Source organism: Drosophila miranda, chromosome 2 (assembly GCF_003369915.1).
Source record: "Drosophila miranda strain MSH22 chromosome 2, D.miranda_PacBio2.1, whole genome shotgun sequence".
Lineage (NCBI taxonomy): Eukaryota > Metazoa > Arthropoda > Insecta > Diptera > Drosophilidae > Drosophila > Drosophila miranda.
Genome location: NC_046675.1, coordinates 13,644,466 through 13,667,074, shown reverse-complemented (window position 1 = coordinate 13,667,074; position 22,609 = coordinate 13,644,466). Strand labels below are relative to the sequence as shown.

General features: G+C 45.7%; 4 protein-coding genes across 5 annotated transcripts in view; 1 reads left to right on the top strand and 3 right to left on the bottom strand.

Moving 5' to 3' along the window:
- LOC108155875 (trithorax group protein osa) overlaps positions 1-18,986 on the top strand; it is a 34,216-nt gene extending 15,230 nt beyond the window's left edge. The window contains exons 3-9 of one of the 2 annotated variants that reach the window (XM_017286997.2): positions 12,734-13,287; positions 13,385-13,881; positions 14,638-15,345; positions 16,907-17,712; positions 17,772-17,977; positions 18,042-18,184; positions 18,241-18,986. In XM_017286997.2, coding sequence (XP_017142486.1) covers positions 12,734-13,287; positions 13,385-13,881; positions 14,638-15,345; positions 16,907-17,712; positions 17,772-17,977; positions 18,042-18,184; positions 18,241-18,805 — 3,479 coding nt within the window. In that variant the 3' untranslated portion in view covers positions 18,806-18,986. The remainder of the gene's footprint in view (positions 1-12,733; positions 13,288-13,384; positions 13,882-14,637; positions 15,346-16,906; positions 17,713-17,771; positions 17,978-18,041; positions 18,185-18,240) is intronic. The other variant, XM_017286998.2, reaches the window with a different exon arrangement.
- LOC108155874 overlaps positions 1-20,633 on the bottom strand; it is a 72,901-nt gene extending 52,268 nt beyond the window's left edge. The window contains exons 1-3 of the mRNA XM_017286996.2: positions 20,408-20,633; positions 19,130-19,722; positions 18,992-19,072 (exon numbers count right to left, since the gene is read on the bottom strand). Of these exons, the coding sequence (XP_017142485.1) occupies positions 18,992-19,072; positions 19,130-19,722; positions 20,408-20,510 (777 nt within the window). The 5' untranslated portion in view covers positions 20,511-20,633. The remainder of the gene's footprint in view (positions 1-18,991; positions 19,073-19,129; positions 19,723-20,407) is intronic.
- LOC108155876 (testis-specific serine/threonine-protein kinase 1) lies at positions 7,026-8,890 on the bottom strand. Its single transcript, XM_017286999.2, has 2 exons — positions 8,664-8,890; positions 7,026-8,603 (listed from the first exon to the last, which is right to left on the bottom strand). Exon 2 carries the CDS (start codon positions 8,514-8,516, stop codon positions 7,602-7,604), a length of 915 nt encoding a protein of 304 aa, XP_017142488.1. The 5' UTR covers positions 8,517-8,603; positions 8,664-8,890; the 3' UTR covers positions 7,026-7,601.
- A 759-nt stretch (positions 20,634-21,392) lies between the features above and the next one.
- On the bottom strand, positions 21,393-22,582 carry LOC108156872 (dentin sialophosphoprotein-like). Its single transcript, XM_017288600.2, has 2 exons — positions 22,165-22,582; positions 21,393-22,108 (listed from the first exon to the last, which is right to left on the bottom strand). The coding sequence occupies exons 1-2, from the start codon at positions 22,462-22,464 to the stop codon at positions 21,473-21,475; spliced, it is 936 nt and encodes a 311-aa protein (XP_017144089.1). The 5' UTR covers positions 22,465-22,582; the 3' UTR covers positions 21,393-21,472.
- Between the last annotated feature and the right edge of the window lie 27 nt (positions 22,583-22,609).

Sequence of the window (22,609 nt, the reverse complement as noted above, 5' to 3'; positions counted from 1 at the left end):
GATCGAGTCTGCAGTGCCTTTCACTGCCATTAAACAGTTTGGATCAGTATCTGTATTTTATTACACGAACTTGAAGTGGGTCTGTTTATGGTCTGTCAAAGAATGGACTACCTGAGGGCCCATACGATCATCACTTCTAACGGCAGGCGATCTTAGATATCAAGTAAATATATTTCACAACAGGAACCGAACATCAGATTATTACTTGTTGCTATGTAATGAATTTTATAATAATAGATTTTTACAACTCTAGAGATTAATCGTCTCTAGCGTTAAAAAATATCTACAATACAAGAATTGCTTAACACTTAACCTGAGCACCTGTAAGCTTATCATAAAAGACCAATAGGAGCGACTATCAGACACTATGTGGCATGCCCGAACATGGATGGGAAGCGCACTTCTGAGCTCTGCAAACTCGGCAGAAAAAGGTGCAGCACAGTCATACTTCCCCTCACAGGACATTGGCTAATAGATACCCAAGCAAACAGGCTGGGCTGTAGCTGTAGAGACAAGGAAGAGGCGGAGACGGTGAAACACCTGTTCTGCTTCTGTCCAGATCTCAGGCGAAAGAGGCTACAACACTTGGGGTCGCCCCTCATAGCTCACATTTCAGAAATGTCCACAATATGTACCAGAAAGATAGCAAAGACATGATGTCCAACGATGTAGAAAAAGGAAGATTCAAAGCGGTACCAAAACGTGTCGAAACGGGCCTCCTAGCGAGCCGGGCAGCCGGCTCTACCAAACTCCCTTGCTACCAAGCCTGGCTGCCATTGCCCCGAGATGCATTCTTCAGAAACCGAAAAGTGAATAGGAGAATACCTGATAAAACTCATGCCCTGCTCGGACTCCGCTGTGTTTGATCACCATCGGGCACGAGAATGCAAAAACAAAATACATACATGTAAGAAGGCTGTGCTATCTGTACGCTCGCGTGTTCTATCCCATTCTATTAATTAAATTCCTACATACATGATCGCTGATAGGCTGGAGCTGACCGAGCTCCCAAATTCCAAAAGCTGGATCACCACTGATCTGAGATATAAAGTAAACTTTACATAAAGTAATCCACAAGAAGAACCGAACATCGGATGATTACTTTTGCTTTACAGTTTTGTCTGAGATTTTTTATTGGATCATTCCGATCTCAATTATACAACCAAATGGTTATTTTACCTCTCTCATGTTTAAGACCGATTTGGACGTGTTGAAATTTTTATTTATCTGGCAGGTTTTTTGGGTCAATGCAGTAGTTTAATATTAGTTTCCAAACTAGCTCAAATAAATCAGACATTTCTATTCCAATAAGCACAGCAGTGGATCCGCATAGTGGCAGATATTACTCTAAGTGAAGCAGCTATACTATTGGTTATGTTTTCACCCACTTTACTTGAACGAATTAGAGTTTTTCCCGAAGGCAAAGGTTTTCGAAACCATTATGAAGGATCATAAGGGGCATCCTAAAAGTATTTTTAACAAATGAACAGGAAAAAGTGGAAGTAAAAAGGGGAATGTCCAACAGTCGAACTCCCATATATCGAATCTCAAGGGAAATTCGTTATCCTGAAAATTCGTAATATAGAATTCAGTTCGCAGAATATGGCATTGCAGTCTTCTGGAAATAAATTCGTTGGACGGAAGATTCGAGAATTTCGACTGTATTTGAATTTGATTGATGTAAACCCTGGCAATCCCTCCAAATCCTTCAAACTTGAGGAGGTTTTCGAGGATTGAGTGTTTTTTACCCGGTACACTCGTAATCTCTTTCCCCTCCTCTCTCACAAAGTAGCTTAGCTGTAAAGGCGGTTTTTAATGGTGGGTCTATGCTTTATTGGACAACCTTTCGCTTATAACCTTTCAAGGGAACAATCAAAAATGGAAATTTGTGGCTTCCTCTGAACCAACAAAATTTCAACACCCATCGGAGGTCACTTAATAAGTAGTTAAACTTTCATCAAAATTAGTGTGGAAATGAAGCATAAAATTCACTTAACGATACTGCTGGAGATCCCCAAAGATCGCTCTCCATCCACACACACTCCTCGAGTTGGAGTAGCAATTTAGTTCGCACTTTAGTTGGCTAATATCTGGACCACCCAAAACATGGTCTATGTCTGTGCTGTGCGATTGTTTTGGTTTATTGCATTTTACAGCCTCTATAATTTGTCCTATGGCCGGGGCTCTCGGACCCCCAAGTGAAGGCAAATCTCGACCGAAAAACCAAAGCCAGTAATTTGAGTTTGACTTCTTGGCCCCAAAGCTCGAATGGGGATAATGTCCGGGGCCAGTCTGATCGATGCAGAGAGTGTATGGTTTATATGGCGGCGACTTGTGCTCCATAAATGGCCAAAGGCGCCAAGTTTTTGTTCGGAGTCGCGCGTGGACAGAGCCAGGAGAGTGGGCACCTCAGGCACGGCACTCGGCAGCGAGTCGCTGATGGAGATGATGGCCAAAACAACAAAACATGATAATGGAAATGGCAACCGATGACAAAATTAAAATTCATTCACGCTCAAGTAAATATTTACGCAATAAATTTGCATTTAATTGCATTCGAGAGAGAGAGCCACAAAACACTGGGCAGGAGTGGGCTGGAACCCCCGCGCTCAAATCAAATCAAATCAAATTAGAAAACAATCCACCAGCCCGGGTCCCCATCCTGCCGCATCCTGTTGCCTCCACAGACCAAAACAATTTGCTCGTCGCATCAAAATCTAATCAAATTATGCGCCGGAAATGTCAAAAAAGCGTGAAATGTTTGGCTCCGGGGCGCCCCCTGCCTTCCCCCCCCCCACGGTGTGCGTGTATTAGCCCCAGACCTGGAGGATGATGCCCCATGTCTGGCGGCACCTGTATGCTGCATGCCACATCCTCTCTCTCTCTATCTCCGACTGAAAATCGCATCAAAATTGCACAAAATAAGAAGCGCTCAACAAATCATTTGCAAATTTTATGCAAAATACATGCAAAAGTGTTTGGCAAATATGGCCTGATCGGTATCTGGTATCTGGTATCTGTTAGCCGGCAATTGTATCTGTATCTGTATCTGTATCTGTCTCTCCCTGCCACGGCCCACGGGTGGCACGCACATTTTTGGAACGCTTCAGCGAATGCTGGCCCCAAATGAGCCAGAAATTCGAGTAGATGATGACGGCGGGAGCACCCGGCGGCGGCTAAAATGTTTTTATGCGGTTCGCTTAATGTGTTTTTGGCCATAAACCAACTGACAACTGGCAAACTGGTCCAGCGACAGGAGTCCCGGCACTCTCTGCTCCTGGCGATGCACCTCCCGGTCGCTGCTCGTCTCCTCCTGCCATCAGAAATCATTCTCAAAACTTTTGTTTCGGCGTTTATTTGTTTTAGCGGCCGCCTAATTGCATTTTCAACATTCTACACTCTCCCCTCTCCACCCCTCGGTCCCCCTGTTTATATTGTAATTGAAATCGCACTCGGGGTGCGGCGGCCTCCGAGTCCATGACAAGTTCATTTAGGCGAGGCACTTCCTCCTCCTCCGCCCACAGTGGCTTCTGTTCCTCCTAAAACCCTGAAGAAAATACTCGCACATTTGCGTGAGAAAATATTGCATTGGGAAATGGTTAAAAAAAACAAATCTTAATTGCAGCCGCGGAAGTGGAGGGGGTAGCCCTGTCTGTCTCTCGTTTGCTGCTGGTTTTTTGTATCGTTTTTTTTTTGTCATTATTGGCAATTCAATTTGCTTTTGTGGCTACTTAGACTCGGATTTGGGGACAGCAAAGGCACCAGGGCCTTGGCTCCTATGAGAACTGATGAACACTCTACTCCATGACTTATTTGTATCCCATATCCACCAGCTCTCATCGAAATAGACTAGGAATTTTCATTCACCATTCGCCACGCGCAAAACCTATCGAAACTCCAGCACAAAAACGTAAAGCATTCTATCAAAATGTTGAACACAGCAAATCTCCTGAGTATTGCACGCGGCATATACCACAACGAGTTCCAGTGGATGCTGGGCAAGAGCTTTGCCTTCTTCTTTACGGGTGCGCTTGTGGCCAAGAAGCTGGTGGGTCTGGAACTGCTGCCCGACGTGGGACCAGCATAGATGAACAGAAAAAGCAAGAATGTGTGGGCCGTTCAGCAAATTTTACAGTTAAAAGTTACGTATTTTAATAACGAATAAAACGACGGAAGAAAAAAAGAAATAGATTGATTTCAGGGCCATCGTGGTGCTACAAACTGATTGTCCTGCAGACCATTAGGAAATCATACAAGCCTGGTGTATTCCCATAACGCGCTCTCTTTTCGGGGCCTTTGCTTTTCTCTCGCATCAAAAACGTCATCAAAGTGCTCTCAATAGTGCTGACCGTAAAATAAGACCCGAACGGGAGTTAGCGGACCACCTTGTATAATTTCGCATGCAGTGTAAGGCAGTTCCAGGAAGGCGCTCTCTTGTCAGGGCTCTCTCGCCTCAAACACGTCGTCAAAAAGCTCTCAGTAGTGCTGGAAGAGCCAGTCGGCCCCGCTCTTTCGAGAGCCTGAAGGGCAGAAAGGGATGGATAGATGATCCCCGGCTAGAGATGGCAGTCCTATGGTGCCTTGTAGCTTGGGAGAGCGATCATTCCCGAAATAGTAGTATCCCGAGTTGTATAGGAGGTTTTCACTTATGAAGTACCTATTTATATGGTCTCTACATTTCACAGAAACATCCCATTAGACAGAGGTGTCTTTCTCTTTCTCCGCTTCAAAGAAAGATCCGACTGAAAGAGTCAATCGTTGGGCTATGCCTCATTTTGTGCTTGCAAAAAGGGTATTATAATATGCGTAAGTGATAGATAAAATGTCCACCTTTTTGAAAGGATTTATCCAGACCGCAACTATCTGCAACCAAAGGCCAAGAGGCAGCTCCAATAAGCTCTAGTCATGGCTGCAGCACTGCAACACAGGCAGAAGAGGCATCATAAATCCGACACGTTGCCTCAAAATTAATTCCGTACGAGCCACTCGGGAAAGAGACGCCACTCGAAAACTGAAACTGGAACTGGCCGGAGCATCGGCAGCAGCATCCACAGATGGCAGATGAGCCATCACAAAACATTTTAGTGCCCGCAGGCATACGAGACCATGGACCATGGTCCGTGCCACAGACAACTTATATTAATTAATGCAAAATTGCATTACGGATATGCATACGCATACGAATACGGATGCGTATGCGGACAGCTGCACAGGTGTACAGGTCTTCCCCGGGGAGTCCGGAGATTGGAGTCGGAGGAGCTGCGGCTGCAGCAGAAACCCATGAAAAAGAGTCGTAAAATGAAAACATATTGACAATAAAGAAAAGCTACAAAACAACAAACGAGAAGCAGAATTAGAAGCGGAGAGCTGTGGCGGCTGGCCATTTCGATAGATACAAAATAAAGGCAAAACTTTGGCAAAGGCAATACTCCCCAGTGGGTGGACACTGTATCGCACATGTCACATGCAAAGTGCACCCCATCCAAGCTGCCACTTAAGCCACCCGTTCCATGTTCCATGCTCCATGCAATGCAAATTATCTGCCCCACAGCTCTGATTTGGCCCCGTACTTTCGGACACTTATTGTGTTGTCTCCACAGTCGTGGCCTGACTCTCAAAGTCTAGAGAGTTTGTTGCTGGTCGCCATGGCAGCCTCTGTTTCAGCCTCAGCCACAGTCTGCAGCTTGCAGCACATGCCACACATGCAACATAGGCATGTGGTTCAAAGGAGAGAGATGGATTCAAAACTAAAATCAAATCAAATCAAATTATAACTCATATTCGCTCCGTACGACTTTTGAGTTAGAAATCTTAGCAATATTTTCGCAAAAAGCTAAGCATTTCCAGTCAAAAGATTAATATACCACCTTTTAATAGCACTTCTTGAGATCTTTTTTGGGTTAGAGATTCAGCCGAATTTTTGGGGAATTTTTCTAGAATTATGCTTCAGAAGATACTTAAACTTTTGGTTAAAAATCGAAGGCTGCAAGGGCACGAAAGGGGTCTTATCCATACAGTGCCCGTCTCATGGTAGCGCCAAAAGCGCAACTTCGTGTCAGGGGATATAAATATGTCCTGGCAATCCGATACGATAGCTTTTCTTATCACCAGAGATGATTAGGTCGCGACTCGAAGCGCCAGAGCCAGCAGACTCTAGAGATTTATGAGAGCCTTTTGTGCAACAAATTTTAAACCTTTTTCGTTTAAAAAATTATACAAAAAAATGCATTAAAATTACGCTTATTAAAATGAGACAATCTTATAGAAAATTGATTAATTTGTGGGACAAAATTATTTTTGCTTTAAAAATTGCGATGGAAAAGCTCTTAAAACAGAAGTAAACTAAAAAGTTATTGCTGTGCCAACACTTAAGTCTGGGACTGTATATAAGAAGGAATGGGCCATTGAAAGAGCATCAGCTAGGAATGACAGCAGTAAGAGAGAAATAACATCGGCCGAGACCAATAACAGCGGTAGAACCGTGATGATATTACACAAGGTGCACGCACTCTCTTCTCGGGTCTTCGGCAAACTTCGTTCTTCTCTCTCTCTCTCTCGCATTAAACATGGCGTCAAAGCGCTCTCAGTTGTACTGAGCTTAAAATAAGACCCAAAAGAGAGTAAGCGGACCACCTAACAGACAAAACGGAACAGAACCAGAAGCAGCAGGAGAACAGCAGCAGTAAGAGAGTAGATCGCAGAGAGAGCAGCCAAAAACAAACGATATGCCGTAATTCTGTATAAATTGTGTATAGTAGCCCCGTCAACTGCGATTTAATATATGCATTTTCAATAAACTATAATTAAATTATATTCCCTTAATATAGGTTCCCTAAATGTCGAAAGATGTACCACAATTTGAACGGTTTTAAGGCATTGCAATTGCTTTTTTCAGTTATAGTATTGATTGTGTTTTCCAACCAATTTCCCAAAGGGCTAACACAGCGGAAGTACTTCCATTCTTGTACTAAGAACTAAGGTTTACTCAACCATTCAATTATTTAATAAAAAAACTAAATCATTTGCTGCCATCTTTCCCTTTGGATTGTCGGTGGTGCGCTCCACCTCCTTGGGCCCCTGCCTTGGCCGATGTTTCGGTGGCGTCGTGCCTCACTAAGCACAGCCCCAACCCCCAGGGAGAAGAGTGTGGCACACGATAAACCACGACGACGACGACACGGAGAGAGGGAAAGATGCAAGAAAAATTTGCTTTGAAAATTTACCTAATGCTATTTTATAATAGGTTTCTTTTTCTCTCTCTCCTACGGTTGCGGGTTATGACAGCAACCCGCCAGAGTGCTGTGTGGTTAGGCTTCGTTGGCTCTGGCTCTGGGTCTGGGGTCTCTTAATTGTGGGGGGGACGACGGGGCTGTGCATCGATTGCACAATTTGGAATTTGGAAGGCTTTTCGTGCGAGTAAAAGTCAAAGGCAGCCGGAGATTGGACTATTACTGAACTATTGTTTCATTAACAGACATTACATTTTGGAGGAGGATATAGGGATGGATGGCCTGATCTGATAATCGGATAAATACCAAGGAATTTATCTATCTAATACACTATTGATCTGTGAAATCGACACGCACGCTCCAAGGCACCACCTAGGGGTCCTCTGGGGCCGTCTCGGGCTGATCGACGCTGCGCAGCCAGGCGCACTTGAGTATCTCGCGCAGGTTCCAGCGGGCGGCCGACTCCGGCTCCAGCAGCACGGAGACGGTGGCCTTGGCCGGGGCCGTGATGCTGTCCTGCAGCTTGCGACGGAAGGCGAACTTGCGGTTGCGCTGATCCTCCAGCAGCTTGGTCAGGTTGCTGTCGTCGAAGGGCATCTTGGCGTTCATCATGATGAACAGGATGACCCCCAAAGACCAGGCATCGGCCAGCTTCGGGTCGTAGGGCCGCCCGGAGACCACCTCGGGAGCGGCATAGGCAGCCGAACCGCAGTACGTGTCCGACTTCATCTCGATGCCGCCGTCGTCGCGGCAGTAGCGGGCGAACCCAAAGTCCGCCAGCTTGATGTTGAGGCGCTTCGACAGCAGGATGTTCTCGCACTTGAGGTCCCGATGGGCGATGTCGATGTTGTGAAGGTACCGCAGGGCCTTGGCCATCTGCATGAACCAGATCTTCGACTGCTTCTCCTCGATGGGGCCTATCTTCTTGATGTGCGACAGCAGGTCCCCGTTCTCGGCGAACCGCATGAAGATGAAGATCTTCGGCCCGCGCTGCAGGATGCTGTGGATCTGGATGATGTTCGGATGGTCGATCTTCGTCAGGATATCCAGCTCGCGCGGAAAGAACTTGTTCACAAAGTCCGTGGGCGCCCGGTCCTTGTCGATGATCTTGCAGGCCAGATTGACACCGTGCCCCGAGTCGTCCGAGTAGCCCGCTGTAATGACCGTGGCATAGGAGCCCTCGCCGATTTTGTGGCCCACATTATAGCCGCGCTGGGCCAGGGCATCCACGTCCGAGGACCTCGTGCTCAGCTGGCGTCCGCTCACGCTGGTGTTGAACTTTGACATGATTCCTTCTTCTTCTTAGGGCGATACCGAATCTCGGGCGGGGCGGGGACTGGGCGTGCGTGTCTTTTGGGCTTTTTTTCCCCCCAACTATCGGAAAGGGTTTTTAGGGCTGTGCTGTAGAGTGCCATCGACTGCACGACGACTTACCTTGGCGTTGGTTGATTTCACAAATTTTTTTTAATTTCAATGGATGTAATTAATTGAGCTGACGAAATATTCCTACTATAAGAGTCCAGAAATTTTGACAAAATAACAAACGTACGAGGCGTGTGTAGGTGTTTGAGGCGAAACACAAAAAAAAAAACAGAACAAAAAAGTCGCTCAGACAAAACGGTGTCAACAATGAATTTGGACAGATCGACCAACGATTACTGATTTACAAACAAAAACTAAACAATACTTTCTCCCCGCCGCCTGCCCGATGGGGGAGAGTGTTTCGAAACGATCGGCAGTCCATCAGTAGGCCCTGAGATGCCTATTGTCCTGCGTATAGTATCTGGAAACGCGAAAGGGGGGCGCGTTTAAGCTTTTGTCCACTGATAAACTATCTTTTATCCCGAGTTTTTCGAATCTTTGCTGGAGGTTTTCTATGAGTTATCGATAGATAACATTGCTCTGTCCATGTTTCCATCAAAGAAACATGGAGCCCAACACCAGCGGCTGACCTAAGGGACCAAACATGCCCATGTCCTCATCCAGGCATAACTCTATCTTGTGGTTGGTTTTCTCCAGACATACATACAGTATGTCAAGAAACTCTTTACACACTGAAAATAAATTAAATTTTTTGACTTTGGATAAGAAAATAATGGCCTTTGGTTCAAATTTATCAAATTTTTTTAATTCATAACCATTCAGGGATTAATTATAAAGTAGTTAGTGAAAAAAAAAATAACAAAACTATAAATAGGTAACTTAAAAAATAACAAAAACAATGATTACTCATTTTTCACACTGTCAAGAAAGTCTTTACACAAAATATTTTCATTTTTTAAATTCAAAATTCTTCGTAATTATTTAATATATTTAACTTATTTTAATATTTGGTCTGTCCACCCTTAGCATTGACTACATGCTGGAGCCGTTTTTTCATCGAATTTATCAATTTTTGTAGGTCATACTCAAAGGGAATCTTTTGCCACTCTTCCAATATGAATTCTTTGAGCTGATTGCGGTTTTTGGGCTGTCTTTTTCCCACTTTCTTCTTCAAATAGGCCCACAAATTTTCAATGGAGTTAAGATCGGGACTCTGGGGTGGTGTATCAATAACTTTTCCACAGTTGTAAAGCAGCCAAGCTCTCACATTGGACTCTTTATGTTTGGGATCATTGTCTTGATAAAAATTAAATTTGGCCCTATTGTCCGTAATGAGACCAAATTTCTCCGCACTGCTTTTTAAATTTGTTTTTAAAATTTGGAGGTACTGTTTGGCATCCATTGTGTTCTCAATAAATTCAATATTTCCCACTCCTCGGCTAGAGATGCACCCCCAAATCATAACCGAAAGTTTTCCAAACTTTACAGTCCGAATGATGTTTCGGTTATCTAAAGCTGTTAACGGCTTGCGCCATACTCTGGGTGGACCATCATTGTAATATAGCATCATTTTTGTTTCGTCGCAAAATATGACGTCATCCCAATACTCTGCCGGCTTACTGATCATGTTAACAGCGAAAGTGAAGCGCTTTTCCACATTGACCGACGAAAGCAGCGGTTTTTTTCGTGCCACTCTGGAAGAGTATTTATGGCGTAGAATAACCTGGCGTACTGTTTCGTGTGAAACAACCAAGTCAAGTTCTTCGTCAAGTTCCTTGGCCAGAGTCCTGACCGATATTTGCGGATTCTGATTAATTTTCCTCATGATTATGCGGTCTGCCCGTTTGTCTATCTTCCTTTTACGGCCACCTCCAGATTTGGTTTCCAGTCTCCCTTCGTTCTTCGCGCGACTTAGGACATTGTAAATTGTTTTCCTTGATACTGAAAACATGTCTACCATGTCTGCAACAGATTTGCCCAACTGGTGATTATAGTAAATCAACTGGACAACGTCAAAGCATAGTCTTTTGCCAGGCATTTTAAAAATTTCAGAAAGTTAGTCTGTAGATGTGCACCGGTCAAAATTTCGCAACCAAATCAAAGTCAATGCAAAAATAGAGCATCACTGAGCAACGCCAAAAGCATAGATTACGGTAAAGTCCCGTTTTTTCTAAGAACGAGATCAAAACAGAACTCGAAAACGAAAAGTGTAAAGAGTTTCTTGACAGTGTCAAAAATGAGTAATCATTGTTTTTGTTGTTTTGTAAGTTACCTATTTATAGTTTTGTTATTTTTTTTTCACTAACTACTTTATAATTAATCCCTGAATGGTTATGAATTAAAAAAATTTGATAAATTTGAACCAAAGGCCATTATTTTCTTATCCAAAGTCAAAAAATTTAATTTATTTTCAGTGTGTAAAGAGTTTCTTGACATACTGTATGCATTCCATCGGTGCCAAAAAACCTCGAACTTTAATCTTTTTGTCATTTTGTATCCCCTTTGGGACGCAAGAGGAACAGAAAGAGTCAACTGTCTCACTTCTTTCATGTTTTTTTTGCGAGCAACCGACGGAATTGGTTCATTCCGTAACACCTTTGAAACCCCGAAATGTAATATCAATCCTCGACCTAAACTGGAACATTTACACAGCTCTTTTGTATATACAAAACAAATAGAAAGCCATTTTGATCTTCATTTTATCTAACAACTTTTGCTTTTAGCTCTTGCTTTAAGCTTTTGCTCTGCTCACGCAATAAATGCTCTCGCAATCGATTCAGTATATTTCTCTCTCCGCCGTTCCTTCTGTTCTGCGCTTTATAGCTCTCTCACCATTGACCGAGACGGCTCTCGCTCTCGGCACAAATCGCGACCCTAGTGAGGGTGGGAGAATAACAAACGGGACTCTATCTCTATCTCGCTCTATTTTGCTGCGTAGTTTTGTCTTTATGTTGATCTTCTCTTCTTATCGTTGTATATTCAACCCAGACTGCAAGACAAAGATAGCATGAGACAAACCGTAAAATTGGTGGATTTTGTTATCTGCTGCTACCAGCAAGCGAGAGCAGAAGCTCGCACACTGCGTGCATTTCCCCCATAAGTCGCACTGCCTTAACTTAAAGGATGGTGTCATACGACCATGAGCAAATACAGAACGAACATTTTACAAAATTTGTAATTATTTGTGCCCTCAACTTCTCTTTCTTGGAGTCAGGTCAGCCACTCCAATCGCCAGACTTTAACCCTTTGGGATATTTTAGAAAGATTGGTACGAAAGCCTCAAAACCACCCTTATTCGAGCTTGGGTCGAAGTTCCGCCCACAACAACCGAAAGCCGACGACTACAGGCTGTAATAGATGCCCCAATGGTGGACCAACCAAATATTCAAAATATAATAAGTATTAATATTAAAAAGACTTTGAAAATATAATACAAAAGCTTTTAGGCTGTACGTAGACTTTATGTTTTCTTCCTAACAAAATTTTCTGAAATAATGATAACTGTAAGTGTCCTAAATATAGGCATACCAAATTTTTTAATTTTCATTGCGAAAACCCGAAATATTGAAAAATTTGTGCTGTATGTTGACTTTTTTCCTTGACGGTATCATGCGGACGTGGTTCCTCTCTACCTTCACCTTTTTTTCAACAATAAAGAAGGGAAATTTCCTAACAAATGCAAATAAAATCGGGGGCAAATTTAATCGAGAAACAATGCAAATTATTAGAAATGTTAAAAACTCTGTGAATATGTCTATCAGAAAATCCTACAATTTAGAAGATAATTTTATAATTAAGAAATATTTTCTGAAATCTAAAAAAATTAATACTCAATAAGAATAAATTAAGAAAAAGCTATTTGCAAGTTTACAAAAAATTCCATTTGCACTAAATTTTAGTGAGAATTCTTTTATGATATATTAGTATTTTTTTTTTAAAGAAAATATGTATTATTTTCAAATATAGGAAATTTTGACCTTAATTTTAGAAAAGAAAGAATCTTCTAAAAGTTAAAATCGCTCCCTTCCCAAAAAATGTTGTTAAACTTCCTGTAATTTTTTGTTTGTTGAAAATATTCGAAAATCCATTCCGAAAATAGAGCCTTTTTTTAAAGCATAATCGATATCCCCGATTATTCCCAAAGAGCAATAGCACTAATAGTTTACTCCTTTTCCTTACAGCTGCCTGCCTTGTGCCGTTTAACCAAGCGGCGGGTCCTGCAGGACCCCTCCCAGACAATGGCAAGAGGCACAGTCGAGGCAACAGCAACAGCAGCGACCTTCTGGGCGACTCGCAGCTGAGCGCCTCGGAGCGCAGTCGTCGCCTGATACCCTACATGACCTTCTATCTGCCAGCACCGGAGCTGCCCATCAATCAGCAGTATGCCGCCAAGCATTCGGCGTCCGCTGGCGGGGCACAGCTGCAGGCGCCCTCAGCTGGTCGTATACCCGTGCCGCTGGCCTACATGCCACAGCAGCAGCAGCAGCAGCAGCAACAGAAGCAGCATCTGCATCAGCCTCATCCCCACCATCACCACCATGCGGCGCACTATCAGTCGGGTGCAGGCGAAGTGTATCATGCCCTGGCCATAGGCAGCCATCAGCACCCGCACCCGCATCCGCATCCGCATCCACACCAGCATCCGCATCCGCCACCTGGCCAGGGAAAGGAGCCGCCGCTGACGGATTCGGGCGCCACTTTTATAGCCTACAAGCCATTGAACCCGACGCACAAGGCAAGTAGACAAGGCAGTATTTGATTCCGTAGAGCATAAATAAGCAGAAATAATCATCAAATTCATAATTTACACACACACACACACACACACACAGCACAAGACGGTGCAGCATTTCCCGCCGTTGCCAGCACAGAAGGAGCAACAGCAGCAGCAGCAGTATCTGCCACAGCAGCAGCCACAGTACGAGATAGTATCGCCTTCTGGTTTGGTGGCATCGTCGCAGCAGTACCATCACCATCGACAGCGAGGCAAACAATCAAAAATCAATTTAACACCGTTTACAGCGCAGAACACATTGCCGGGACAGTTTGTACCCATTATTTATACGCCAGTGGGCAACAGCAACAACAATGATCAGCAGCAGCAGCACCAGCAGCAGCATAATGGCAATACCATCAATTACAACAACAACAAGCCAGAAATTGTCTTCGAAGAAGCAGCGCCACATAAAAACTCCCATCAAACACAAATCGTTACGGATTATGCAGCAGTCGAGGCAGCTGGAGTTGCCTCACCAGAGCAGCAATCTTTCGAGGAGCAGCAGCAACAAGAGCCAGTGGAGGAGCAACAGCAGGCACAGCCAACACCAAGGTACGATTTATTAGCCAAAGAGTCTCACTCTCTGTGTGAAAGTCGAGGCGACCAAAATGTAAGTCGGAGCATGGCTTCCCCACACACAGCTGTTTGGGGGCTCTGTTCTCACAGCCACGCCCTCAAGCGGCCACACACACACACAACTATCTCGTGATGTGATCCGCTTCGAGCTGCATGTAGAATACCAATTAAAAGTGTTGCCAGTCCCCCGAGTGCAACGCACTACAGATACCCTGACACCTTTGGTGCAGACGACATCTCGGACAGCATCCGACACCCGGCAGCAACATCATTATTGTGGCCGCAACAGACGCCAGAGACGTTGCATGTGCCATGCCCTTGGGCAGAAAAATCAATTGCATTAAATGCAATGACTCAATCCACTAGCAGCCTCCGTCTCCGTGTCTCCGTGTCTCCATTCCCCCTCCATCACACATCTTCGTGTGAGAATCGACGAAAATGTCGCAAGATCGGGGGCCCCAATTGCAGTTCGATGTACCACATGTGGCGGTTGCCCATGGGCAACAGGGGGCTGGGGAGGCCTTATGTTCTTGTAGTAATTGTCAAATGGCAAATTCATGTCATAAGTAGCCGCCGGGCGCGGCTCAAAAATCTGTCGGCCACAAAACGTACGAACGGGCAGAGGTTGGGGGGGGAGGGGAGGGTGGGGTACCGTTCTTACAATCACCCAACCAACAACCACAATGACATCACTCAAACCCAACCATAACGCTTTGCATGAACCACCCACAGCATTGGCTACAGTGTCTACAGCGAGCCAGCATCCGCATCCAACGCTGTCGCCTCTGGCGGCGACACTGGGCCAGGGCCAGGGCCAGGGACAGGCCAACGTCCAGCCTCGAAAACCGCACTGATAATCCATCAAAAATCGCCGCCATTTGGGCATGTCAGCAAGTACGAGAGTTACTTCAACATGGCCCACCCACCGCCCCACTCGACCGGTGGCGGTAGCCATCATCCGAATCCCAATCAGAATCATCCGAATCATCAGCATCACCATCAGAGCCAGAGTCAGGGGCACATGACGCCCCAGGAGAAGTATGTGCTTTACTTACAACAACGCATGAAACACCAGAAACTGCAGCAGCAACACTACGACTTCCATCATCCGGCTCGGCCAGCGCAAAGCAATACATTAACTGGGAAACCACACCCACCACCTTCAGCACAACAGCAACACACGCCTCATCTGCATCCCAATCAGCCATCCCACACCCAGACACAGTCACAGTCCCAGAGCCAGTCCCAGAGCCAGGGCCACCATCCGCACAAGTACGACTCGCTGTATGTGCGTCCGGATGCGGCCGCTGGTCAACAGGTGCTTCACATTCCACTGCGCGCCCTCTTGGCCCATGTAAACGAGCAGTCGCTGTCGGAGTCCCAATCCCAGCCACAGCCCCAGCCACCGCGGCACGAGTTCGTTAAGGAAGCGCCGCTCGGGTAAGTAGGGAGGCAAAGGAATGTCTACTTAGATATTGGATAACTATAGCAAAAAATCGATTTGGATTCGCGACACTATGATACACACTACTCGTTCACTAGTATATGCCAGAGGAAGGGCTAAAAATCATACATTATTATGCACCTTTTCGAAGGTGGAAATGGCCAAGTCCAGGGTGGAAAGGGCAGATGTTAGTGTAATAATTTCGAGTTTTAGATCAATTTTCTCGGGGAAATCAGTTAAGGTTTGGTAGTCGTACGAGCTGGTGTTTTCTTCATCAAGGAATTTGTAAATACAGTCGATATTCTCTATGACGAACTTCCATACAACGATGATTTCCAGATTTATTTCCAGAACACTGCAATGCTATACTCTGCAAAAATTAATTCTGTATTACGAATCCCCTTGAGATTCGCTAAATGGAAGTTCGACTGTAGCATAGTAATTTCTTAGAGATGGAAAGTTTTCGTGTTTTGTTGTGCTTGGAACAACTAAATATTATATGCGAGCCTTTATCGATCTCCTATCGGATAGCGTCTGCCTATCAAATGATTAACAAGAAAAGTCTTGACGTTTTTTTAGCATCAATGGCTTTTAGTTAAATATTAGTAAAAGCTAAAAATTGCATAGAATTATATTTACTTTTAAATAAAAACATTTGTTCTTATGAATTTAAATAGTGGAAGGTACAGATCCTCCTCGTGAACCACAGACCATTTCCATGCACCTCTGAACATTTAAATTCCAAAATTACATTCCTATTACAGTTGAAGTGGAATGTCTGTAACTTAAATTTGCTATATTTCGGGTGAATCTGCATTTACGTGCAACTCTGTAAGTCGAAGTCTCCATAAGTCGAACGTTTTCTTCGGATAGTAGTGGTTCGTCTTAAGGAAGTTCAACTGTATTTAAATATTTCTTTCAATCTATCGTAAAACACTCGATGAAGTGACGTAAATAGTACTTAACTATAGCAAAAAATCGTTTTGGATTCGCGGCACACGTGTCGCGACACTATGATACCCACTACTCGTGGACTATTATACGCCAGAGCAAGAACCAAAAGATATACAAAACGTTTAACATTTTTAGAGATTTTTTAAAGATCCAAAATTGGGTATACAAATTTTAATTTTAAATTAAAAATAAATAAATGCTTATATGAAATAATATTTCATAGAAAGAGCTACAGGTTGCATTAGCTTGATCTGTGTATGGCCTCAAAAGCGTTATAGAGCTATATAGAATTCCAAGGGTTTGAAAACCAGGCGTTCCAATAGCCGCAGGAGTAAGTTCTATTGGGACGTGTTACCTTTTATGGAGTGAGGGGTTATAATATTGATCGGATCGCAATCGAATAGATTTATCTATCTTCATTCTTCATTCTTTCTCATTCATTCTTTTCATTCATGATCACACAGAAATCCATAAATGACATGTCATACCTCAGACCCAATTCATTCTTCTAACCCCTAACTGAAAGCCTCCTTTGCGATCCATGAAATGGTTTGATGCAAATCCATTGCCTACAAATCATAAAACGAATCGATTGTCCTTTAGCTCCCCAGCACCGCCACAATTCATAGACTACCTGATAGACGGACCCAGGCAGTCTTTGGAGGAGGAGCAGCAACAGCAGCAGCATCCACACGAGCCGTCCCAGGTAGGGCCGCCTCATCTGCAGCATGCCTACATCCTGGTGACCACAACGGCGCCGCATACGGAGCACCAACCGGCTGGACCGAACCTCCACCTCCATCCCGATATATCCACGCCTCGGCCGGCGGTGCTTTACAAGCAGCAGCCAACGCTACGGCTGCAGCCCGTGCACACCTACGAGGCCACCCGGCGACCCATTTACGTGACCACTCCCTCGCCCACGCCCAGTCATACGGTTGAAATCACGCCCAAGTACGTCTATGTGTCCAGCAAAGCCCCCAAGTCGGCGGCACCGCCTCCCCCCAGTGAAGTGGCCAGCAGAGAGCCATCCACTGTGACGCCCATCAAGCTGAAGCCCGTCTACCAGTACGCCCACGAGCGTCCTCCACTGACGCCAGCCGTTCAGGGACACCCCGCCGTCTATGACGACCAGCTGCCGGACATACGCACCTCCTCGCTGGCTGAGATCCTGCACAAGCTGCAGGCCAGCAACCACCTGCCGCAGACCCTAACGCCGGACAACATTGACAACTCGATCAAGACGCTGATTCGCATTCTCCAGAACCTCAAGCAGACCCAGACCATTGCCCACAATCCGCCGCAGCATCACGAGACGAAGCACAGCAGCTCCTCCCACGACGACTACGACTACAACACGGACAGCGGAGAGGATCATGCCCCGGCAACAGGCTCCGATAAGGGACCAAGTGAGTGCTTGCCACAGAATTCGTATTACAGAATTGATCAAAGATGATCTTCTTTTTAGACAAACATCCTGGCCCGAGCACTGGGCGGGCTGGCATCGATTATCCGAACTATTCGGTGATACCGCAGACCAGCTTCGAGTGCACCAAGCAACGCTACAAGGGGTTCTTCGGCGATCCAGAGACCAATTGCCAGGTGTGGCACTACTGCGATCTCAACGGGGGCAAGGCCTCCTTCCTGTGTCCCAATGGAACCATCTTCAGTCAGGTGGGATCTGGCTAGCTGTAGAAATCGGCAATACATTCCTTACGCTTCTGCTATTTCTCCACAGATTGCCCTCACCTGCGACTGGTGGTTCAATGTGAAATGCTCGACAACGGCCCAGCTGTATGTGCTGAATGAGCGCCTCTACAAGTACATACTGCCCTTCAATCCGAAATTCCCAGAGGACTACAACGGACCCATTGTGGACAAGTGAGAGATGGTTGTGTTTTAAAGACTAAAATAGATTAATATCCGATTCTTTGCAGATATCTGGCCATGAAGTTCCAGGAAATGGAGGATAAGATGCGGCAGGAGAAGCAGCGCAAGACCAACCAGCAGGCAGAGAAGCCCGTAGAGGCCCCGTCCACCCCGGCGATGCCCAAGAACCACAAGCCATCGCCCAAGCATGGCAGCGGCATCAATGCCCAGGTGTACGAGCAGAGTTCCGAGAGGAATCTGCTGATCGATGACGAGATCGATGACATCTCGGAGCGCGGCTCCTACGACACCTTCGAACAGACGCCCACCACTGTGATGGCCCCCACCAGTACTCAGGACACGCAGCAATCGTTTGTGCTCAGGCCCATAGTCGTGTCCTCCACGCCGCAACCAGAGGCTGACGCTGACTTTGACGTGGAGCCGACGGCCCTGCAGAGCAGCGAGGAGCAGGAGCAGGAGCAGGAGGACAAGCTGCAGAGTCTGCGCGACACCAAGGCGGCGGAGCAGAAGCAGGAGACCACCAGAGTAAGCGTCGAGAAGCTGGAGGTGATTGAGATCAAAACAGATGGCGACACGGGCCAGCTGATGCCCATCAAGGAGCCCAGTGCCTGATTATGAGAGGACCCCCGTTGAGAGCGGAGCAAAAGCTTGCCATATTCGTATGATGTATGTCCGTTGTATGCCTTAAATTATTCTTAGCAAGCAAGTACCTACTGTAAATAGCTAGCCGTAAACGAATCGTATATGCAGACAGACCTATAGCGATAGTGAAATAAAATCTGACTAGTGTGTACTCACCGCCTGGCCGTTGTGGATGTTGCGCAGCGCAGATTCCAGGGAGCGCTTGCAGGCCGGTATCTCGGATACAAAGTGGAGATTCTGCAAGGGAACAACAGAGCGATTAGCAGCGGATTAACAGGAGGGGAATGTGCTCACTATTTCCGACAGCTGCTGGACCTTGTGTCCCGTGTGAAAACTGTCCGCGCACTCTCCGCAGATGGTTATCTTGCAAGCTCGGCAGTAGGTGTTGAATTGCGTGTGGTGGACTTTGCACTTCATCTGGAAGGGCATGAGGAAGACGTCACTGCCCACATACATGCGATTATGTGGATTATAGTCCTCTTTCAGGGACTTGAAGGCGTGCGCCTTCAGCACGCGACTGTTTTGGTGCACTGCCACGTAGCAGCCCTTGCAGTAAAAGGCGTTGCACTGCTTGCACTGGCGCGTGGCCACGCTGCTTATGCACTCGCAGCACTTCGACTTGATCACGGGACCGCTTATTTCGAAGCTTTGCGCCACCTGTTGCTGATGACTCGCCGATGAACGGCGAATGTTTTCCGAGTCAGCCAGTTCCCCCATCACATGGTAGTCCAGTTGGTACGGCAAGCCGGAGCTGGCCTTCAAATCCTGTTCGTTAATGGTCGGCGGCGCCGGCTCCGAGCAAACGGCGCAATGCAGTTTTTCGCCGTTCTTAAGGCACTTCTCGCACAGGTTGTGGCCGCAGGGCAGCAGGAAGGGACGGTGGTTCTCTGCCAAAGATAAGCGAAAAATGTTTAGAAGATCGCCACAAAGAGAAACGACGCATATGTGTGTAACGGTAAATGTGCTGCCGGCTCAGCCTTTTTTCCGCTAAAATGTATTTGTTGCTTTTTGAGATGCTATGCGTTTCAAGGAGAAATATTGAATTTATTAATTTATTAATTAGGAAATTCTATGTTTTCATATCAAGGGAACGGGAGTTGAATTTTTTCCCACTCAGAAAGCAAATATCGCGAATTATTTGTGGTTTTTTTCTACATATGTATGTAGCTAGACTGGAACGAAACATGTATATACACATACATTGATGCCGAGCACGAAGATCTTCGGCAACATTCCACGCAACTGTAAAATGCGCTTCCCCTTTCCACTGGAAATATTAGAGCGTGTGTACATATATACATATGTACATATATATATCAACAGCTATGTGTTTATGTTTGTGTATGGATGTGTGTATTAAATGCGTTTTAAGAAAGCAATCTTTGTACTAAGCGGTTTTTATGTTGGCTTTTTCCTGGCTAGACTTTGATCACTCGGCAAACAGACGCTACACATACATGCTCATGGGCGCCAGGCACCCACACGCACCCACGCACACAAAGAAATACTTTCCAATAGCTCCCCAACTAACACGAAAACTAATGTAATAGTTATTTCAGAGAAAACACTTACCGTATCCCTTAGTACTATTGAGGGCATAGTCGCTGTGGCATTTTGGGCAGCGCAGCAATTTCTTCAGCTGGCCCGCCACAAATTGGCGATCAAAATGCTTCATGCTTCATACGTTTACTTGAGGCGTAATATTTCACTTAACAAATTATTTTTCAATCAAAGCTTGCACCAAAATCGCGGCACTTTTAGGCGTAATAGCAAAACGACGCCGAAGTAGAGATAGAAATATGTGAAATAACCGCACTTTTAGGGTTGCTAATAAACATTGATCAAAATATCGATATATATTTTTTGTTGAATGTGATATTTTTTGGGACTGGCGATATATGGATATATATCAACGATATCATATGATTTAATATTCTGTTCTGTTGTTGCACGTCTGAAGACCGTTGATACTCTCAGAAATTCCCACCTTGCGCTGCACAGGGCTGTAATTTTCGAGGTTGTATTTTGTGAGGCTCTAAAATATCGATTGCATGTTTATATGCAAGTTCCTACATTTCTATGTATTCTATCAATATTTATAAGTTTATTTACAGTTTTATTAGTAACTTTTTAAATTATTGCGCACTGTTTAAACCTTTTGCGCCAGCCAGCGTTGCCATCCATCAATTTTTTGCTCAGATTTGCTCAGACGCAGAATATCAGCTTTTGCGATACTTGTTATACAAATTATGTACGTGTCAACCCTTTGTCTATTGTTTAGGCGCCAAAATTTAATTTTAGATATTAAATTTGTTGTTGTTATTAGTGGTGATCTTTGCGATGATAAACTATAAAAATCACAAGATATTTAAAAATTCCAAATGGACATAAATAGACCCCTATGCTTATCCTATTTGGAAAAATAAACTGAGCCTCCTTCTATGCTAGAAAGATTCGGTTCTCTTAGGAAAAAAGAACATTCTTAAAAGGAATTCGTTGCATACACACAATGCAGCGATGATCCTCCGGCCACCCATTAGAAGTGTGCTCTACCATAGCATATTTGCCTGTATAGTATTTCAACGTTATTCAACATGAAATTTCTCACATACAAAATGACAACGAATGCAACTCAGTCTAATAAAAGCGGGGGCCCGAGTCGGCCTGGTCATTGGGGTTAGAGTCGGCCTGGTCATTGGGGTTAGAGTCGGCGTGGACATTGAGGTTAGAGTCGGCCTGGTCACTGCGGCTGGAGTCGTCCTGGTCACTGCGGTTGGTATCGCCCTGGTCACTGCGGCTGCAGTCGTCATGGCCACTGCGGCCGGAGTCGTCCTCATCACTGCGGCTGGAGTCGTCCTGGTCACTGCGGTTGGAGCTGTCCAGCTCACTGCGGTTAGAGTCGGCCTGGTTACTGCGGCTGGAGTCGGCCTGGCCACTGGGGTTAGAGCCGACCTGGCCATTGGGGTTTGAGACGTCCTGGTCACTGCGGCCGGACTGTTCCTCGTCACTACTGTCGGAGTCGTCTTGGTCACTGCTGTTGGACTCGTCCGGGAAGCGGTGCCTAGATCCGTCCTGACTGCGGCGGCTGGACCCGGTCTGGCTGCGACTGTAGGGCCCGTTCAGGCTGCGACGGAGGGACCCCTGCTCTTCGCGGCGGAAGGGCCCGTAGACGTGGACTAGGGGGCTGACCTGTACCAGGGGCCCGTGGGTCACTCTTGTAAAGGTCAAGTCTTGGAATTTTAGCTGGAAGCGACACAAGGGGCACGAGTTGGACTGCAGGTGGAATATCGGATACTATTACTATTCCCGTATTGCACACACGTGGTTACCTCCTTCAGCCACCGTATGAGGCACTGAGCGTGGAATTCGTGCTTGCACGGCATGCTCTTCAACATCTCACCAGCCTGAAGGGACTCCATGCACACGGAGCACTTCGGGTCAACGCCCACCAGCTCCGATTCCCGAACCTTGCGATATGTCAGAGAAGCAATGACTTCCGGGGTGGCCCTCGGTATGGCTATCTCCATGTCCACATTCATGACGGCCCGCAACAGCAGGCGGTGGTACTGCCTGTTGAATCGATCATTCTCGGTTAGGCCGGGTAACAGATCGTCATTGAAGTCAGACATGACTGCACGTGTTTTTGTTTTGGTATGTGTTTAATGCTTTCGAAAACGAACGTAAATGATTTCCCGGATCCCTGTCGACCTGCCAAAATAGTGTGACGCCTCAACGGAAAGTGCCACAGTTGCTTTGTGTTTTACGAGTACTGTA